At 43.6% G+C, this 15,454-nt stretch overlaps 1 protein-coding gene across 18 annotated transcripts in view; it reads right to left on the reverse strand.

The window, feature by feature from the left end:
* The window catches only part of PARN (poly(A)-specific ribonuclease), a 199,986-nt gene that overhangs the window by 172,422 nt on the left and 12,110 nt on the right, over positions 1-15,454 (reverse strand). For 11 of the 18 annotated variants that reach the window (XR_012429494.1, XM_074028277.1, XM_065537128.1 and 8 more), the window contains 5 exons: positions 9,898-10,063; positions 7,979-8,044; positions 7,208-7,246; positions 5,406-5,448; positions 3,061-3,141 (listed from right to left, as the gene is read on the reverse strand). Coding sequence is in view for 14 of the 18 variants with exons in the window: in XM_065537128.1 (XP_065393200.1) it covers positions 3,061-3,141; positions 5,406-5,448; positions 7,208-7,246; positions 7,979-8,044; positions 9,898-10,063 (395 nt within the window). In the remaining 4 variants the exon portion in view is untranslated. The remainder of the gene's footprint in view (positions 1-3,060; positions 3,142-5,405; positions 5,449-7,207; positions 7,247-7,978; positions 8,045-9,897; positions 10,064-15,454) is intronic. The other 7 variants (XM_074028276.1, XM_074028272.1, XM_065537129.1 and 4 more) reach the window with 1 other exon arrangement.

Consider the following 15,454-nt stretch of genomic DNA (forward strand, 5'->3'; position numbering starts at 1 on the left):
AGGTTCATCCCAAAAAGAATTCCCATATCACCCAGCAATTCCATTCTGGGTATATACCCCAAAGAATTGAAAGCAGGGACTCAAATAGGTATTTGCACACCTGAGTTCACAAAAGCATTATTCACAATAGTCAAAAGCAACCCAAGTGTCCATAAACAAATGGATAAACAAAATGTAGTCTAGCCATACAATGGAATATTATTCAGCCTTAAAAAAGAAGGAAATTCTGACACATGCTATAACATGGGGAACCTTGAGGATGCTATGCTAAGAGAAATAAGCCAGTCACAGGAGGACAAATACTGTACTTACATGAGGTCCTCAGAGTGATCAAATTCATATGACAAAAAGTAGAGTAGTGGTTGCCGAGGGGGGGGGTGTCTGGGGTGGGAGATGGTGAGTTGCTTGATTAGTACAGTTTCGGTTTTGCAAGATAAAGAGAATTCTGGAGATGGATGGTGGTGATGATTGCACAGCCATGTTAAAGTACTTGATGTCAGTGAACTGTACATTTAATAGTTAACATAATACATTTTGTTATGTGTATCTTACCACAATTAAAAATTGGTTTTTTTGGGCCAGGTATGGTGGCTCACGCCTGTAATCCCAGCACTTTGGGAGGCTGAGGAAAGCAGACCACCTGAGGTCAAGAGTTAAAGACCTGGCTGGCCAACATGGCGAAACCCCATCTCTACTAAAAATACAAAAGCCAGGAGCGGTGGCGGGCACTTATAATCCCAGCTACTCTGGAAGCTGAGGCAGGAGAATCGCTTGAACTCAGGAGACAGACGTTGCAGTGAGCCAAGATCATGTCACTGCAAGCGAGACTCCGTTTCAAACAAACAAACAAAAATTGCTTTTTTGGTTCTGTTTTTTGTTTTTGAGACAGAGTCTCACTTTGTCGCCCAGGCTGGAGTGCAGTGGCATGATCTCGGCTCACAGCAACCTCCGCCTCCCAGGTTCAAGCAATTCTCCTGCCTCAGCCTCCTGAGTAGCTGGGAATGCAGGTGCATGCCCCCGCGCCCGGCTAATTTTTTTGTTCTTTTAGTAGAGATAAGGAAAAACTGTTTTAATTATAGTTTAAAAAACTACTGCCAGGGCTGAATCCAGCCATGTCTCAATCCTAACCCCTACATGGGAGCTGACACTGCTTCCCTTGGCTGTGTACCACAATAATCTCCTGGTACATTTTGTCAACTTCTGCCTATCATTTAAATGCTGTTCATCCTCAGGATTCAGTCCCAGATCCTCTTTTCATTCTTCATGTACTCCGCAGTTGCTCTGATCCAGTCCCAGTCTTTCTGCCAATGACAATCATGCCTAGCCCTCACCTCTCTTCTGTGCTCAACACTGACAAACCTGCTGAGAGGATATCCACCCTTGCATGTTCTGAAAACACCCAAAATCTCATCAGGTCAAAACCAGAATGGAACATCTTTTTCCACTCTGGGGGAACGTCTTTTTCCACTCTAGGGGACGCCATGGTGCCCTGGTGGCCTCGCATGTATCAAAACAGGTCATGCAGGTAAAGGCTAATCTGCGTCTTGGCTACAGACTCATCTGCATCTTGGCAGAACACATCAGGAGGGAAGAGTGGGAGGCACAGGCTTCTAAGGAGCAGCTATGAGGCCAGCTACCACCCCCTTGCCTGTCACTCCTGGGAGGCTGTCATGAAACAGTTCCTCATCGCCTCCTGGATTCTGAGGACGTGTGAGGCTCTCTGCCTCGTCTTCTCAGAAGAGAGCTGCAGAATACCAAAGCCCTGAGCTGTGGCCTAGAACTGGTTCCTAAGTGAAGTCACATCACACAACACACAATGCAATCATCTCGCACTGTTTCTTTTTTTTTTTAAGACAAGGTCTCACTCTGTCACCCAAGCTGGAATACAGTAGCATAAACTCAACTCACTGCAACTGCAACCTCCACCTCCTGGGTTCAAGCAATTCTCCAGCATCAGCCTCCCAAGTAGCTAGGACCACAGGTGCGTATCACCACACCTGGATGATTTTTGTATTTTTGTAGAGATGGGGTTTCACTATGTTGCTCAGACTGGTCTCGAACTACTGAGCTCAAAGTGATCCTCCTGCCTCAGCCTCCCAAAGTAGTGCTGAGATTATAGGCATGAGCCACCGTACCTGGGTTCTAACTGGCACCTTTTGTTTCTGCGTTTTCCTTTTTAGTATGGGGGACAGGGTCCACAGGCAGCACCTTTTGCTCATCTTTCTCCATACAGGTAATATGCTGTCTCCCAAAGTGGGTCGTTGTATCTTTACTGGTTGAGTCAATCAGGAGTGACCCCGCCTAATGTACGTATGAGCATGACATTCATCCACATGCAAACCTACTCCTCTCTCCTCCACCTTTCCCCCGACCAATGTCACTCCAGCCAACTCCTCCAAGTGAACGGAACGCAATCTACCCCATTGTGCAAATGTCTGGCATAAGCATTTTCCTCCTTCCCCCTTCCTCCTCCACCACCCACATCCAGTCATAAATTCCATGGATTCTACCTTCCAAATATCTCCAGATCCCATCTATACTGCTACTTACTATCCTACGCCAGGTCACCAACATCTCCTAGCTAGGTTACTCCACAGCTTAACTGGTCTCCTGCCTCCAGTCTTACTCACTCAAAACCATTCTTCATATAGCAAGCAGGATGATGTTCCAATGGCACAACCTAAGCATGTCATCCTCATCTGTCAGATCATGTGCTCTGAACTTGGTTTAAGGAAAACTAGTAACTATACATGAAGTTAGACGTGGCAGTATTAAAGGGCAGTGACACACAAGCTAAATGAGAATCAAGAATACTTTCTTCAAGGACTGGTTTAAGTAGACACTGGTCAACAGTGACGTCAGACTCACTTTGCTGGCTATGTCTCATGCTTAAACCTAACTTCCCCTTATTCTAGTCCAGGTTTTTCTGCCAATTCAATTGTTCTATAAAAGAAAATTATTCATTAAATTGAATCCAACATATGATCTGAACTAGACAGGAATAAATCAATATTTATGTTGCCATTTCTCACCCCCCAAGAACTAACATAGCCCAATTACCTGTTCTTTGGCATGTTTCTGCTGCTCTCTTCTTTTGCGTTCTTCTTCATCTACTTTGCTGATAACTATGTATCGCTCCTTCTAAAAGACATAAAGCAGATACATAATTTTCTTTTCCTTTTTTTTTTTTTTTTTTTTTGGCGACAGAGTTTCGCTCTTGTTGCTCAGGCTGGAGTGCAATGGCACGATCTCGGCTCACTGCAACCTCCACCTCCTGGGTTCAAGCGATTCTCCTACCTCAGCCTCCCGAGTAGCTGGGATTACAGGTATGTGCCACCACACCCAACTAATTTTTGTATTTTTAGTACAGACAGAGTTTCTTCATGGTGGTCAGGCTGGTCTCAAACTCTCGACCTCAGGTGATCCACCCGCCTTAGCCTCCCAAAGTGCTGGGATTACAGGTGTGAGTCATGCGCCCGGCCACAGATACACAATTTTCTAGAGGCAACTTAATCCAAAAAATTCAGACTTCTGCTGCCATTAGAATTTTTTTTTTTTTTTTTGAGACAGTCTCATTTTGTCACCCAGGCTGGAGTGCAGTAGCACAACCTCAGCTCACTGCAGCCTCTACCTCCCAGGTTCAAGCAATTCTCTTGCCTCAGCCTCCAGAGTAGCCAAGATTACAGGTGCGCACCAATATGCCCTGCTAATTTTTGTATTTTTAGTAGAGACAAGGTTTCACCATGTTGCCCAGGCTGGTCTCAAACTCCTGACCTCAAGTGATCTGCCCACCTTGGCCTCCCAAAGTGCAGAGATTACAGGCATGAGCCACCATGCCCAGCCAGAAGTTATAATTTTTGTAACTACACACTTCTTTTTGAATGTGACAGGTTATCACTTCCATCGCTCAGGCTGGAGTGCAGCAGCATGATCACAGCTCACTGTAGCCTCAAATTCCTGGACTCAGGTGATCCTCCTACCTTAGCCTTCTGAGGAGCTGGGACTACAGGAATGTACCACTATGCCTGGCTAATTTCTTTTTATATTTTTAGTAGAGACAGAGTTTCACCATGAGTCCAGGCTGGTCTCAAACTCCTGGGCTCAAATGACTTGCTCATCTCAGCCTCCCAAAGTGCTGGGATTACAGGCCTGAGCCACCATGCCCAGTCACTACAGTCTTTCATGAGCCAAATATAACGGAAAACACTTTGAAATGCCAACATAAGTTGAGCTGATGCATTACAAACCAAATTTTGTCTCTGTGTTTCCATGACATTTTCCTACAGTTTACTAATTCAACCCAACAGACATCAGTTAAAAATATCAACAGACTGTGAGAATAAGACATTTCCTATGACAAATACTAAAAAAGTTATGTTGCATTTGAACATCGATTTCTGAAGAGTTTTAAAGTAAAATGCAAATGTTGTATTAACATTAACAAAACTTACACATATATGTTGTATTAACATAAGAAAAAACCCTGGATTTTCTGCCAACGTGTCAGATAACTAGTGCTTTCTTCCTCATATATATTTTGTGTCCACTAAAGATAAATCATCTATCAAGATTATTTTTCTACTTTATTTAATCTCTAATGTTATACCTGACTTAAGAGCAACAACAATTATAAAATTCAAACACTGCAGAAGGAACCCACCACTAGCCACCAACTATCCATCACAATTCTATCAGTGTACCCTGCGTACCCAAGACAATAGCTATGCTTACGACCAGGATTCTAAAATTTAGTTTTATCTACCCACGCAACATGAAGCCATTTCTTCACATGTACCATTATAGCTTTCTGCCATACTAAGAATACAAACTAACATTTGTATACTTTCAAGTTTACAAAGCATCACTTCCGCTTACCCACAGTATAACCATAAAAAGGCTATGAGAAAGTATAGATCACTGTTATCATGCTCAGCCCCAATGTACAGAAGAGGAAAATGAGGCTTAAAGAGGTCAAATGACTTACCCTAGGTTACCCAGCTCATAGCAAGCATAGACAAGGTACAAATTCTGACTTTCAGCACACTAGGGATTGGGGGCAGTGGCTCAGGTCACTGCTGTGGCTCACTCTGTGAGACCGAGGCGGGCAAAATGTTTGAGCCCAGGAGTTCAAGACCAGCCTGGACAACAGGGTGAAACGCTGTCTCTACTAAAAATATAAAAAATTAGCCAGGCATGGTGGCACGAGCCTGAAGTCCCAGCCTGGGAGGCTGACGTAGGAGAATCACCTGAACCCAGGAAGTCAAGGCTGCAGTGAGCTGTGATCACCCCACTGCACTCCAACCTGGGCAATCAGAGCAAGATCCTGAGAAAAAAAAAAAACGAAACCCGTATCAGCGTAACAATGAATGTGTTTAATGTTAGCGCTAGATAATTCTTGGGGTTACCTTTTCAGTTTCTAAAGTCTCCACATGAATGCCTTTCGGATACCTAAAGAAAAGAAAAACATGGTATCAGTAGATGAGTCAATGACAGCTAAATCCCAAAATATTTTATAAGCAACCATCCAGCTATAAATTAAGTAACGTAAGTTTTATTAACTATGAAATAATTATCACTACAATGAAGACTTCACAGCACATTTATTTTATAACATTTCAGCTGCTAAATGTTTCCTTACCCTTGCTCGTAAACACATAAACATGGATTTGACTTTCAAATTAATTTTTTTAGGACTTAGGCATTTTCTTTCTTTCTTTTTTCTTTTGAGATAGAGTCTTGCTCTGTTGCCCAGGCTGGAGTGCAGTGGCGAAATCTCGGCTCACTGCAAGCTCCGCCTCCTGGGTTCACACCATTCTTCTGCCTCAGCCTCCAGAGTAGCTGGGACTACAGGAGCGCACCACCACGCCCCGCTCATCTTTTGTGTTTTCAGTAGAGACAGGGTTTCACCGTGTTAGTCAGGATGGTCTCAATCTCCTGACTTTGTGATACGCCCGCCCTGGCCTCCCAAAGTGTTGAGATTACAGGGGTGAGCCACTGCGCCCAGCCAGAACTTAGGCATTTTCTAAAATGTCCTACATCTCAAAATACAGTCAACTCATTACCAGAGTCAAATCTTTCTTCCAAATATAAAAATGTTTCCTAACTGAAATTGTGAAAGTCTTATTTTATTTATTTATTTATTTATTTTTTGAGATGGAGTCTCACTCTGCCATCTAGGCTGGAGAACCGAGCTGCAGTCTTGGCTCACTGCAACCTCTGCCTCCCAGGTTCAAGTGATTCTCCTGCCTTTGCCTCCCAAGTAGCTGGGATTACAGGCATGTGCCACCATGCCCGGCTAAATTTTGTATTTTTAGTAGAGATGGGGTTTCACCATCTTGGCCAGGCTGGTCTTGAACTCCTAACTTCAGGTGATCTGCCCACCTCGGCCTCCCAAAATGCTAGGATTATAGGAGTGAGCCACCACACCCGGCCTGAAAGTCTTTTTAGATTGCACGGGGCATATAAAGAGGAGGTTTTAGATGGTCAAATCTGCTGTAGTTTTGCATGGTATTAACAGTTTGCATCAGCCAACGAGGAGAAGGATGTGGAATGCAGGTGGAGTAGGCTGCAAGGATGACATGACAGGAAAGGAGTGTGGGCAAACTAAACAGCCCTTTCCTATTGTGTTCAAAGTATATTCCCAGTATACATGTCACCAGTAGATTCCAATGGAAGAACAAGGTCCCCAAAGTCAAATGGAAATGTCCACCTGTCTATGTCAATGTTCAATTTCTGAATTGAAGACCCACCTGCAAACACAAGGAAACCAAGGGAAACATCCTTGGAAAAATACACACACAAACGTCTGGATGTTATTTCAGGGGATTCACAGACCTCCTGAAACCCATCCATAGTCTCACCCTAAGTTAAGAACTCTTGCTTTACCAAAAGCATTCATCTGAGTATTTCCTAGGTCTGAAAACCAAATATTCATTGTATACCCCCAAAGGACAAAAACACTACCAATCCATAGCTTAATGGATGCACCAAAGTGATAATTATTTTAAGAAGCCTTCAAGCATCTGTTAAAAAACAGTAACAAAAGAAAATTAAGTGAGTATTCAACTTAAGAAAGCAGGGGAACTTGGTGGGGTCAAATCACTGAGAACCGCAGAATTTCAAAAAGGAAATGAGAGCTAAGAGATTATATTTAGTCTTTAAATCCTGGGTCCCCCAAAGAGCTCCTGCATACAATATAAATACTTACTTCCAACTCAAAGTCTGATAAATTAGTTTTCTTTGGAACCTATAAAAACAAAAAAAAAGGTATTGATTTTGGTTCATTAGAAGTAAATCCAAACTGATCAAGCATTTGTTGAGAAGGATTTCACTTTAAAAAGAGACTTCATTAGAACTGACAGGTAATTTGCAAACAAAAATAGGCAGGTTATTTGATGTGGGGGGAATTCCTCATCACTTGTCTTCTAAAATTTTCTTTAATATTATACTGCTTTTATTGAAGAGGTAGAAGTTCTTGTCTAATCAAAATATTGCTTCCTGCGGCTGCATAGAGTTTAAAGTAGACAGACGCATTAAAATACTTTTGTGAAGCTCCTCACAAAGTAAAAGGAAAAAGACAATCACGTTACTGACTCTTTGAAATGCTAATGATTTTTAAATGCAGAGAGAAATTAAAAGGGTAGAAGTAGCCTGAAAGTGAATTCTTTCTTCTGAAGCCTTCATGTACTAAGCACTCCTCAAGGCCAAAGTAATTATGCCACTCTTGGGCATAACTGAAAGTCAAGGTTGCACAACAGTTTTCTCCGCTCCAGGTATAGGACAAAGCATTCATTCAGTGTCTCAGTATACACAGTCATCCCCACTGTGTAACGCTAAAGTTAGTGCTTAATTCTTGAGAACATACCAATAATAATAAGACCCTTTATAAAGGTGTTTTGAAAAGACTAGATGCATCAAATGCCACAAATCATCTACCTTTCCGAAAAAAGAACACGCAGAAATGTTCAGGACAACTAACCCGGTACATGGCTCTAAATCCAAGTTCTTGTTTTCTTCACTTTGTAATAAATCTTCTATTTTCTCTCTGAAGAATTAGAATAGACCATGACCATCAGTACCTTTAAGGAATTAAGTCATCAACCAAGAAAATAATCACAACCAAAAACAGTCTAAATATAAGAATGTGGCCGGGCGCGGTGGCTCAAGCCTGTAATCCCAGCACTTTGGGAGGCCGAGACGGGCGGATCACGAGGTCAGGAGATCGAGACCATCCTGGCTAACACGGTGAAACCCCGTCTCTACTAAAAAATACAAAAAACTAGCCGGGCGAGGTGGCGGGTGCCTGTAGTCCCAGCTACTCGGGAGGCTGAGGCAGGAGAATGGCGTAAACCCGGGAGGCGGAGCTTGCAGTGAGCTGAGATCTGGCCACTGCACTCCAGCCTGGACCACAAAGCGAGACTCCGTCTCAAAAATAAATAAATAAATAAATAAATAAATAAATAAATAAATAAAAGAATGTGTGACAATGTAATTCTACCAAATTACCCTATAACTTTTAGTTCAAAGACTTTTTTAAAAATGCTTTATTTTGACCTAGGCATAGAATTCCAGCACTCTGGGAGGTCGAGGTTGGGGGGGATCACTTGAGCCCAGGAGTTCGAGACCAGCCTGGGCAATATACTGAGAGTCCCTCACTACAAAATATGTTAAAAGTTAACTGGGCATGGTGCAGTGTAACTGTGGTCCCAGCTACTTCAGAAGCTGAGGTGGGACGATCGCCTGAGCCTGGGAAGTTGAGGCTGCAGTGAGCTGTGATCACGCCACTGCACTCCAGCCTTGACAACAGAGTGAGACCCTGTTTCAAAAAATAAATAAAATGAAACAAAAAAAGCTTTATTTGGCATATTTTTGGGGGAAGAGGGTTACTGCTGTTATTAATTAGTGACAACTTCTCAAGGACTCGTCAGTACAAGTGATTTAATTTTTGACTTTCCCAGTAAAATGGTTACACCAACAACTAAGCTAAGCAAGACCAGACACTTGTCCAAGATCATATCTGCTTGTCAGCACCTTTACTGCAAGCAAAGAGAACATGGACATGCTGCAAGCTGGATAAGCCTGATCCACTACTCTGCCTTCAAGGACATTGGACAGTGGCTGTCAGGTATTCAGTACATGCAAGTTTTAGAAGTCAGCTGATTAGCATTTAAAAAACAAGAAAAGGGGCCAGGCAATGGCTCAGGCCGATAATCCCAGCACTCCGGGAGGCCGAGGCAGGAAGATCCCTTGAGCTCAGGAGTTTGACACCAGCCCAGGAAACACAGTGAGATCCGTCTCTATTTAATCAAAAAAAAAAAAAAAAAAAAGTCCATGCAGGTCTGCCCATGTACTGAAATCTCGTGCCTAGTGACATGTAGCAAATCCAAGTACAATACATGGAACTCTATTTACAATTTGTTGCTGTTGCACAAATTTGAATACGCCGGCTAGGCACGCTGGCTCACGCCTGTAAGCCCAACACTTTGGGAGGCTGAGGCGGGCGGATCACTTGAGGCCAGGAGTTCGAGACCAGCGTGGCAAACATGGCAAAACCTCGGCTCTACTAAAAATATAAAAATTAGCTGGGTGTGGTGGCGCACACCTATAATCCCAGCTACTCAGGAGGCTGAGGCACAAGAATTGTTTGAACCTGGGAGGCAGAGGTTGCAGTAAGCCAGGATTGTACCATTGCACTCCAACCTGGGCAACAGAGCAAGACTGTCTCAAAAATAAAACAAAAAAAAATTTTTTTTAATATGCCACAATTACATCCTGCCATTCACAACGTCACACCTGTGTGTATACTATGTTTGCAAAGCAGAGGTTTGAGATACACATGCCTGTCATGCCCCAATATACAGCACACAATGCACGCTTAGTTTTAGTTTAGGAACTTACACCACTTGGTCAATAAACTTCTTTTGATCCTCAGGAATCGTGACAGGACATTTTGAAGTGTTAGGAGATACGTAGGACAGAGCTCCTGCACCATTCGCCTGTGAACGTTTTTCATCATACTGCTCTCTTAACTGTCTTTCTTCTTCCTGATTTAAATATGGAATTCCTAAGCATGATTTTAAAAAGAACACATTAGCAGAAGTAACTGTCTAACATAAAATTTGTTTAACAAACCAAAGAGTCTAAATTACTCAGGAAAGATTTACCATATTTAACTACATCTCAAAAAATGAACAGAAAGGCAAGTGATTTTGAAATGTGTTTATCATTCATCCATTCATTCAGTCTTCTTTCAAGAAATATTTATCTGGCACTTATGCTTTGCCAAAGCATTATATTAGGCACTGAGGAATGAACAGTGACAAGCTGATGCATCCTTCTCTGAAGGGAACTACTTCTGACAAGATAATCAGGAAAGTAAGGGAAAACCCAAAGGATGAGAATAATTCGGGTATGAAAGGAGCTAGGGGAAGAATCCTTCGGGTAGGGGAACAAGTATGAATACCCAGAAGATGGCAATGGCTTGGACTGTTCCAGGAGCAGCAAGGAGCTGGTGTGGCCAGACGTCGTGAGCAAAAATGGAATGGTACAGCATCAGATTGGAGAGAGTATGGAGCAAGATTCTGCAGGCCCTCACAGGCCAGGGTAAGAAATGCACATTATTCTAACAGTGACTGGACAATATTAGAAGATTTTAAGCAAGATAATTACCCTACCTGCATAATGCTTAAAAGGCCATGACAACTACTCTGAGAGTGGAAGTTGGGAAACAAGTTAGGAGCAATTATCCAGGCAAGAAACAAGAGCTGGATCAGAGGTCAGCAAATTTTTTCTTTCTTTTGTTTTAAGACAGAGTCTTACTCTGTCACCCAGGCTGGCGAGCAATGGCACAATTTGAGCTCACTGCAACCTCTGCCTCCCGGGTTCAAGCAATTCTGTCTCAGCCTCCGGAGTAGCTGGGATTTACAAGAGTGCACCATCACACCAGGCTAATTTTTGTATTTTCAGTAGAGACAGGGTTTCGCCATGTTGGCCAGGCTGGTTTCGAACTCCTGACCTCACCGCCCGCCTCAGCCTCCCAAAGTGCTGGGATTACAGGTGGGAGTCACTGCCACCACGCCCGGCCAGCAAACTTTTTCTTAAAAGGCTTGATGGTAAATGTTTTAGGCTTGTGGGCCATGGGGCTCTCTGTTGCAATACTCAACCCTGCTGTTGTGGCACAAAAGCAGCCATACACAGAATGTACATGTACAGGCATAGCTGGAGTCCAGCAAATCTTATTTACAAAACAGGGAGCAAGCAGTGGGCTGTCGTTTGTAACCCTGGCGTTGACTACAGAGGTGGCAGGGTAGATGGAGACAGTGATTTTCTAGACATAAGAGGTAACTGATATCCTGGAGAAGAAGGATAAAGGGAAAGGCAAAATCAGGAAAAACACCTTGCAGCCGGGCGCAGTGGCTCATGCCTGTAATCCAACCACTTTGGGAGGCCAGGGAAGGTGGATCACAAGGTCAAGAGATGGAGACAATCCACGCCAACATGGTGAAACCCCATCTCTACTAAAAATACAAAAATTAGCTGGGCATGGTGGCGTGTGCCTGTAGTCCCAGCTACTTGGGAGGCTGAGGCAGAAGAATTGCTTGAACCCAGGAGGCAGAGGTTGCAGTGAGCCGAGATCATGCCACCGCATGTCAGCCTAGTGACTGAGTGAGACTCTGTCTCAAAAAAAAAAAAAAAAAAAAAAAACCTTGCTCTTTGGTTCAAGCAATTGGGAAGATGGTAGGGCCACTAACTGACGTGAAAACAAAGAAGAGAAAAATAGGTACTGGGGTCCAAGGAGTGAAAATCAAAAGCTACCTTTTGGACATACTATTTTTTTTCTTTTTTTTTTTTTTTTAGGACTAAATCTTGCTCTTTCACCCAGCCTGGAATGCAATGGCACAATCTCGGCTCACTGCAACTTCCACCTCTCAGGTTCAAGCAATTCTCCTGCCTCAGCCTCCCAAGTTGATGGGACTACAGGCACCCATCACCACGCCCAGCTAATTTTTGTATTTTTAGTAGAGACAAGGTTTCACCATGTTAGCCAGGCTGGTCTTGAACTCCTGACCTCAGGTGATCTGCCCGTCTCAGCCTCTCAAAGTGCTGGGATTACAGGAATGAGCCACTGCGCCCGGCCACAGACATATCAAAATCATCTAAGGGTATACACAAATTAAAACTTGCAGTTACAAGCTCAAGGGAAAGGTGTTGAAATATAAATTTAGTTATCACTGGGATATGGGTGGTATTAAAAGCCATGGGGACCAGGCGCAGTTGCTCATGTCTGTAAGCCCAGCATTATGGGAGGCTGAGGCAGGCAGATCACCTGAGGTCGAGAGTTCAAGACCAGCCTGACCAACATGGAGAAACCCTGTGTCTACTAAAAATACAAAATTAGCCAGGCATGGTGGCACATGCCTGTAATCCCAGCTACTTGTGACGCTGAGGTAGGAGAATTGCTTGAACCCAGGAGGCAGAGGTTGCGGTGAGCCGAGATTGTGCCATTCCACTGCAGCCTGGGCGACAAGAGCGAAACTCCATCTCCCAGAAAAAAAAAAAAAAACACCATGGGAGGCCGGGAGCCTGGCTCATGCCTATAATCTCAGCACTTTGGGAGGCTGAGGAGGGCAGATCACTTAAGATCAAGAGTTTAAGATCAGTCTGTTCAATATGGTAAAATGCCCTCTCTATCATAAAGTACAAAAATTTGCCATGCATGGTGGCACGTGCCTGTAGTCCCAGGTACTCAGGAGGCTGAGGTGGGAGAATCACATGAATCTGGGAGGTGATGGTTGCAAGTGAGCCAAGATCACGCCACTGCACTCCAGCCTAGGCAACAGGGTGAGACTGTCTCAAAACAACAATAACAACAAAGCCAAGGGACACTAAGGAATTTGTAGAAAGAACAATGAATGCAGAAAACCACCATCTGTCAACGATAACTGCTTAAAGCAAGAATTATCAATGGATGCTAAAACTAACTGGCAAAAAAAGTGGTCCAAGTTAACATCAGCAGTAACAGGACAAATGACATCATGTGCCTCCTGGTATGATATACAGAGAACACACTCAAAGGAGAAGCAGGGAAGGCAACAGATAGTGAAAAAGCAATGTAAGTCAACAGATTGCTGAAATAGGTACCAGAGCAAGTGATATAGAAGCACAAGAAGTAGTACTCTCAAAGACAGAAACATTAAAAACACTAAAAACAATAAATGAGACCATGCACAACAGCTCATTCCTATAATCCCAGAGCTTTAGGGGGTAGCGGCAGGAATACTGCTTGAACCCAGGAGTTTGAGACCAGCCTGGACAATATAGTGAGACCCTGTCTCTATAAAAAACGTAAAAATTAGCTGGGCATGATGATGTGCGCCTACGGTTCCAGCTACACAGAAGGCTGAAGTTAGAGAATCACTTGGGCCAGGGGGTCAAGGTTGCAGTGAGCCATGAATGTGCCAATGCACTCCAGCCTGGTGACAAAGCAACACCCTGTCTCGAAAAAGAAAAAAAAAAAAGATAGTAAATGAGAAGTGCAGTTTTTGACCCTAAGATCCATCACACTGCCACTGGTATAGGGGACTAAAGACAGATAGAAAGAAAGACTACTGACCACCTGGTCAAGAAACAGACCAGAGCATTTGCTGGTTATCCTTGAGGATACTAAAGTCACCCAGAGAAGGGCAGGAGTGGAGAGAATGATAACACACCAAAGCCAAGGCTATGATGCACGCTGCGGCTACAGGAGTCAGCACAGAGAGGGGCTGCAGAGCTGGTGACCGCCTGAGAATGGCGGCTCCTGTACAAAACAAAATTCAGGTGCCAGGCGCGGCGATCACACCTGTAACCCCAGCACTTTGGGAGGCCGAGGCAGGTGGATCATCTGAGGTCAGGAGTTGGAGACCAGCCTGGCCAACATGGAGAAACTGTCCCTAGTAAAAATACAAAATTAGCCAGGTATAGTGGCACATGCCTATAATCCCAGCTACTTGGGAGGGTGAGGCAGGAGAATCACTTGAACCCGGGAGGCGGAGGTTGCGGTGAGCCACGATCGCACCACTGCACTCCGGCCTGGGCAACAAGAGCAAAACTCTGTCTCAAAAAAAAAAAAAGAAAAGAAAATTCAGGTGTCTGAAGGTGGCATGGGGAAACGAGGAGGACACCTAGCACAGCCTGGCCAGAGGAAGACAAGAGTGAGAGGGAAAACCACCAGGGATGGAGAAGGCTACAGGGGGAAACTAACAAGAGGATTCACCTGGTTTCCTTCCAGACAAGGAAATCAAAGGAACTTGAGAGAAGACTGCTGTAAGGAAAGGGCCTGACATTTACAGAGCCTGAATGGAAAGTCCTGCAAATGGAGAGATGAGGGTGTAAGTCAGATTTAGAGCATATCTACAACAGCATGGGATGAGGCTTGGTAGTATGGATGACCTGGGAGTCCTAACTATTGTGACTAAAATATTCCAGGGCATGACTATAAAACAGAAGAAGGAGGCACATTCCAATCTGGCTGTTTCTCTTCTTCTATGAAAAAAAAAAAAAGTTAGAACTACGCATCCATACGAGTACCGGATAAAGTGGTTCCTTCAAGAAATGCTGCCACTAGTCCAATACAATGCTCTAAATGCATTTGGAACTTCTATTTTATGACGGCTTTCAGAGTGAAGTACGAGACTAATAAAAAAAAATGTCTTTATAATACCCAAACTGTATTGCTCTGCTGGTTCAGTCACTATGTGAAGTAGTTTTCGCTCAAAAAAAGTTTGTTTTCATTACCTCCAAAGAACGAAATCAACAAAAATTAAGATGCAGCACCACTGAAGTAATTAAAAAACAATATGGGCCAGGCCCAGTGGCTCATGCCTGTAATCCCAGCACTTTAAGAGGCAAAGGTGAGTGAATCACGTGAGGTCAGGAGTTCAAGACCAGCCTGGCCAACATAGTGAAACCCCCTATCTACTAAAAATACATAAATCAGGTGTGCATGGCGGCGTGTGCCTGTGGTCTCAGCTACTCGGGAGGCTGAAGCATGAGAATCGCTTGAAACCGTTAGCGGAGGCTGCGGTGAGTCGAGATCACACCACTGCACTCTAGCCTGAAAGTGAGATTTTGTCTCAAAAAAAAAGAAAAAAAAATAACACCAATATGGCATGGGTACTAAACACCTTGCAAAGAGGTTCTGCTGAGAAGAGGAGAATTCATTTGAGGCCCATGTACTTTTTTCTGAGAAAAGTTCAGTTATTCTTGTTCAGATAAACCTCTTTCCCTCTTTCATTCATTAATTCTACAGTCACCATGGGGGAAAAAAAGCAAAATTTATGTAAATAATTAAATTAAAATATTGACCTTGTACATACTTAATACCACTGCAAAAAGCATGGTCTTCCTAAACACTTTTGGAGAAGCAAATGAAGAGGAAGGAAAACCAATTTGAAACGCTCTGATGTCCAGTACT

Source organism: Macaca fascicularis, chromosome 20 (genome assembly GCF_037993035.2).
Source record: "Macaca fascicularis isolate 582-1 chromosome 20, T2T-MFA8v1.1".
Lineage (NCBI taxonomy): Eukaryota > Metazoa > Chordata > Mammalia > Primates > Cercopithecidae > Macaca > Macaca fascicularis.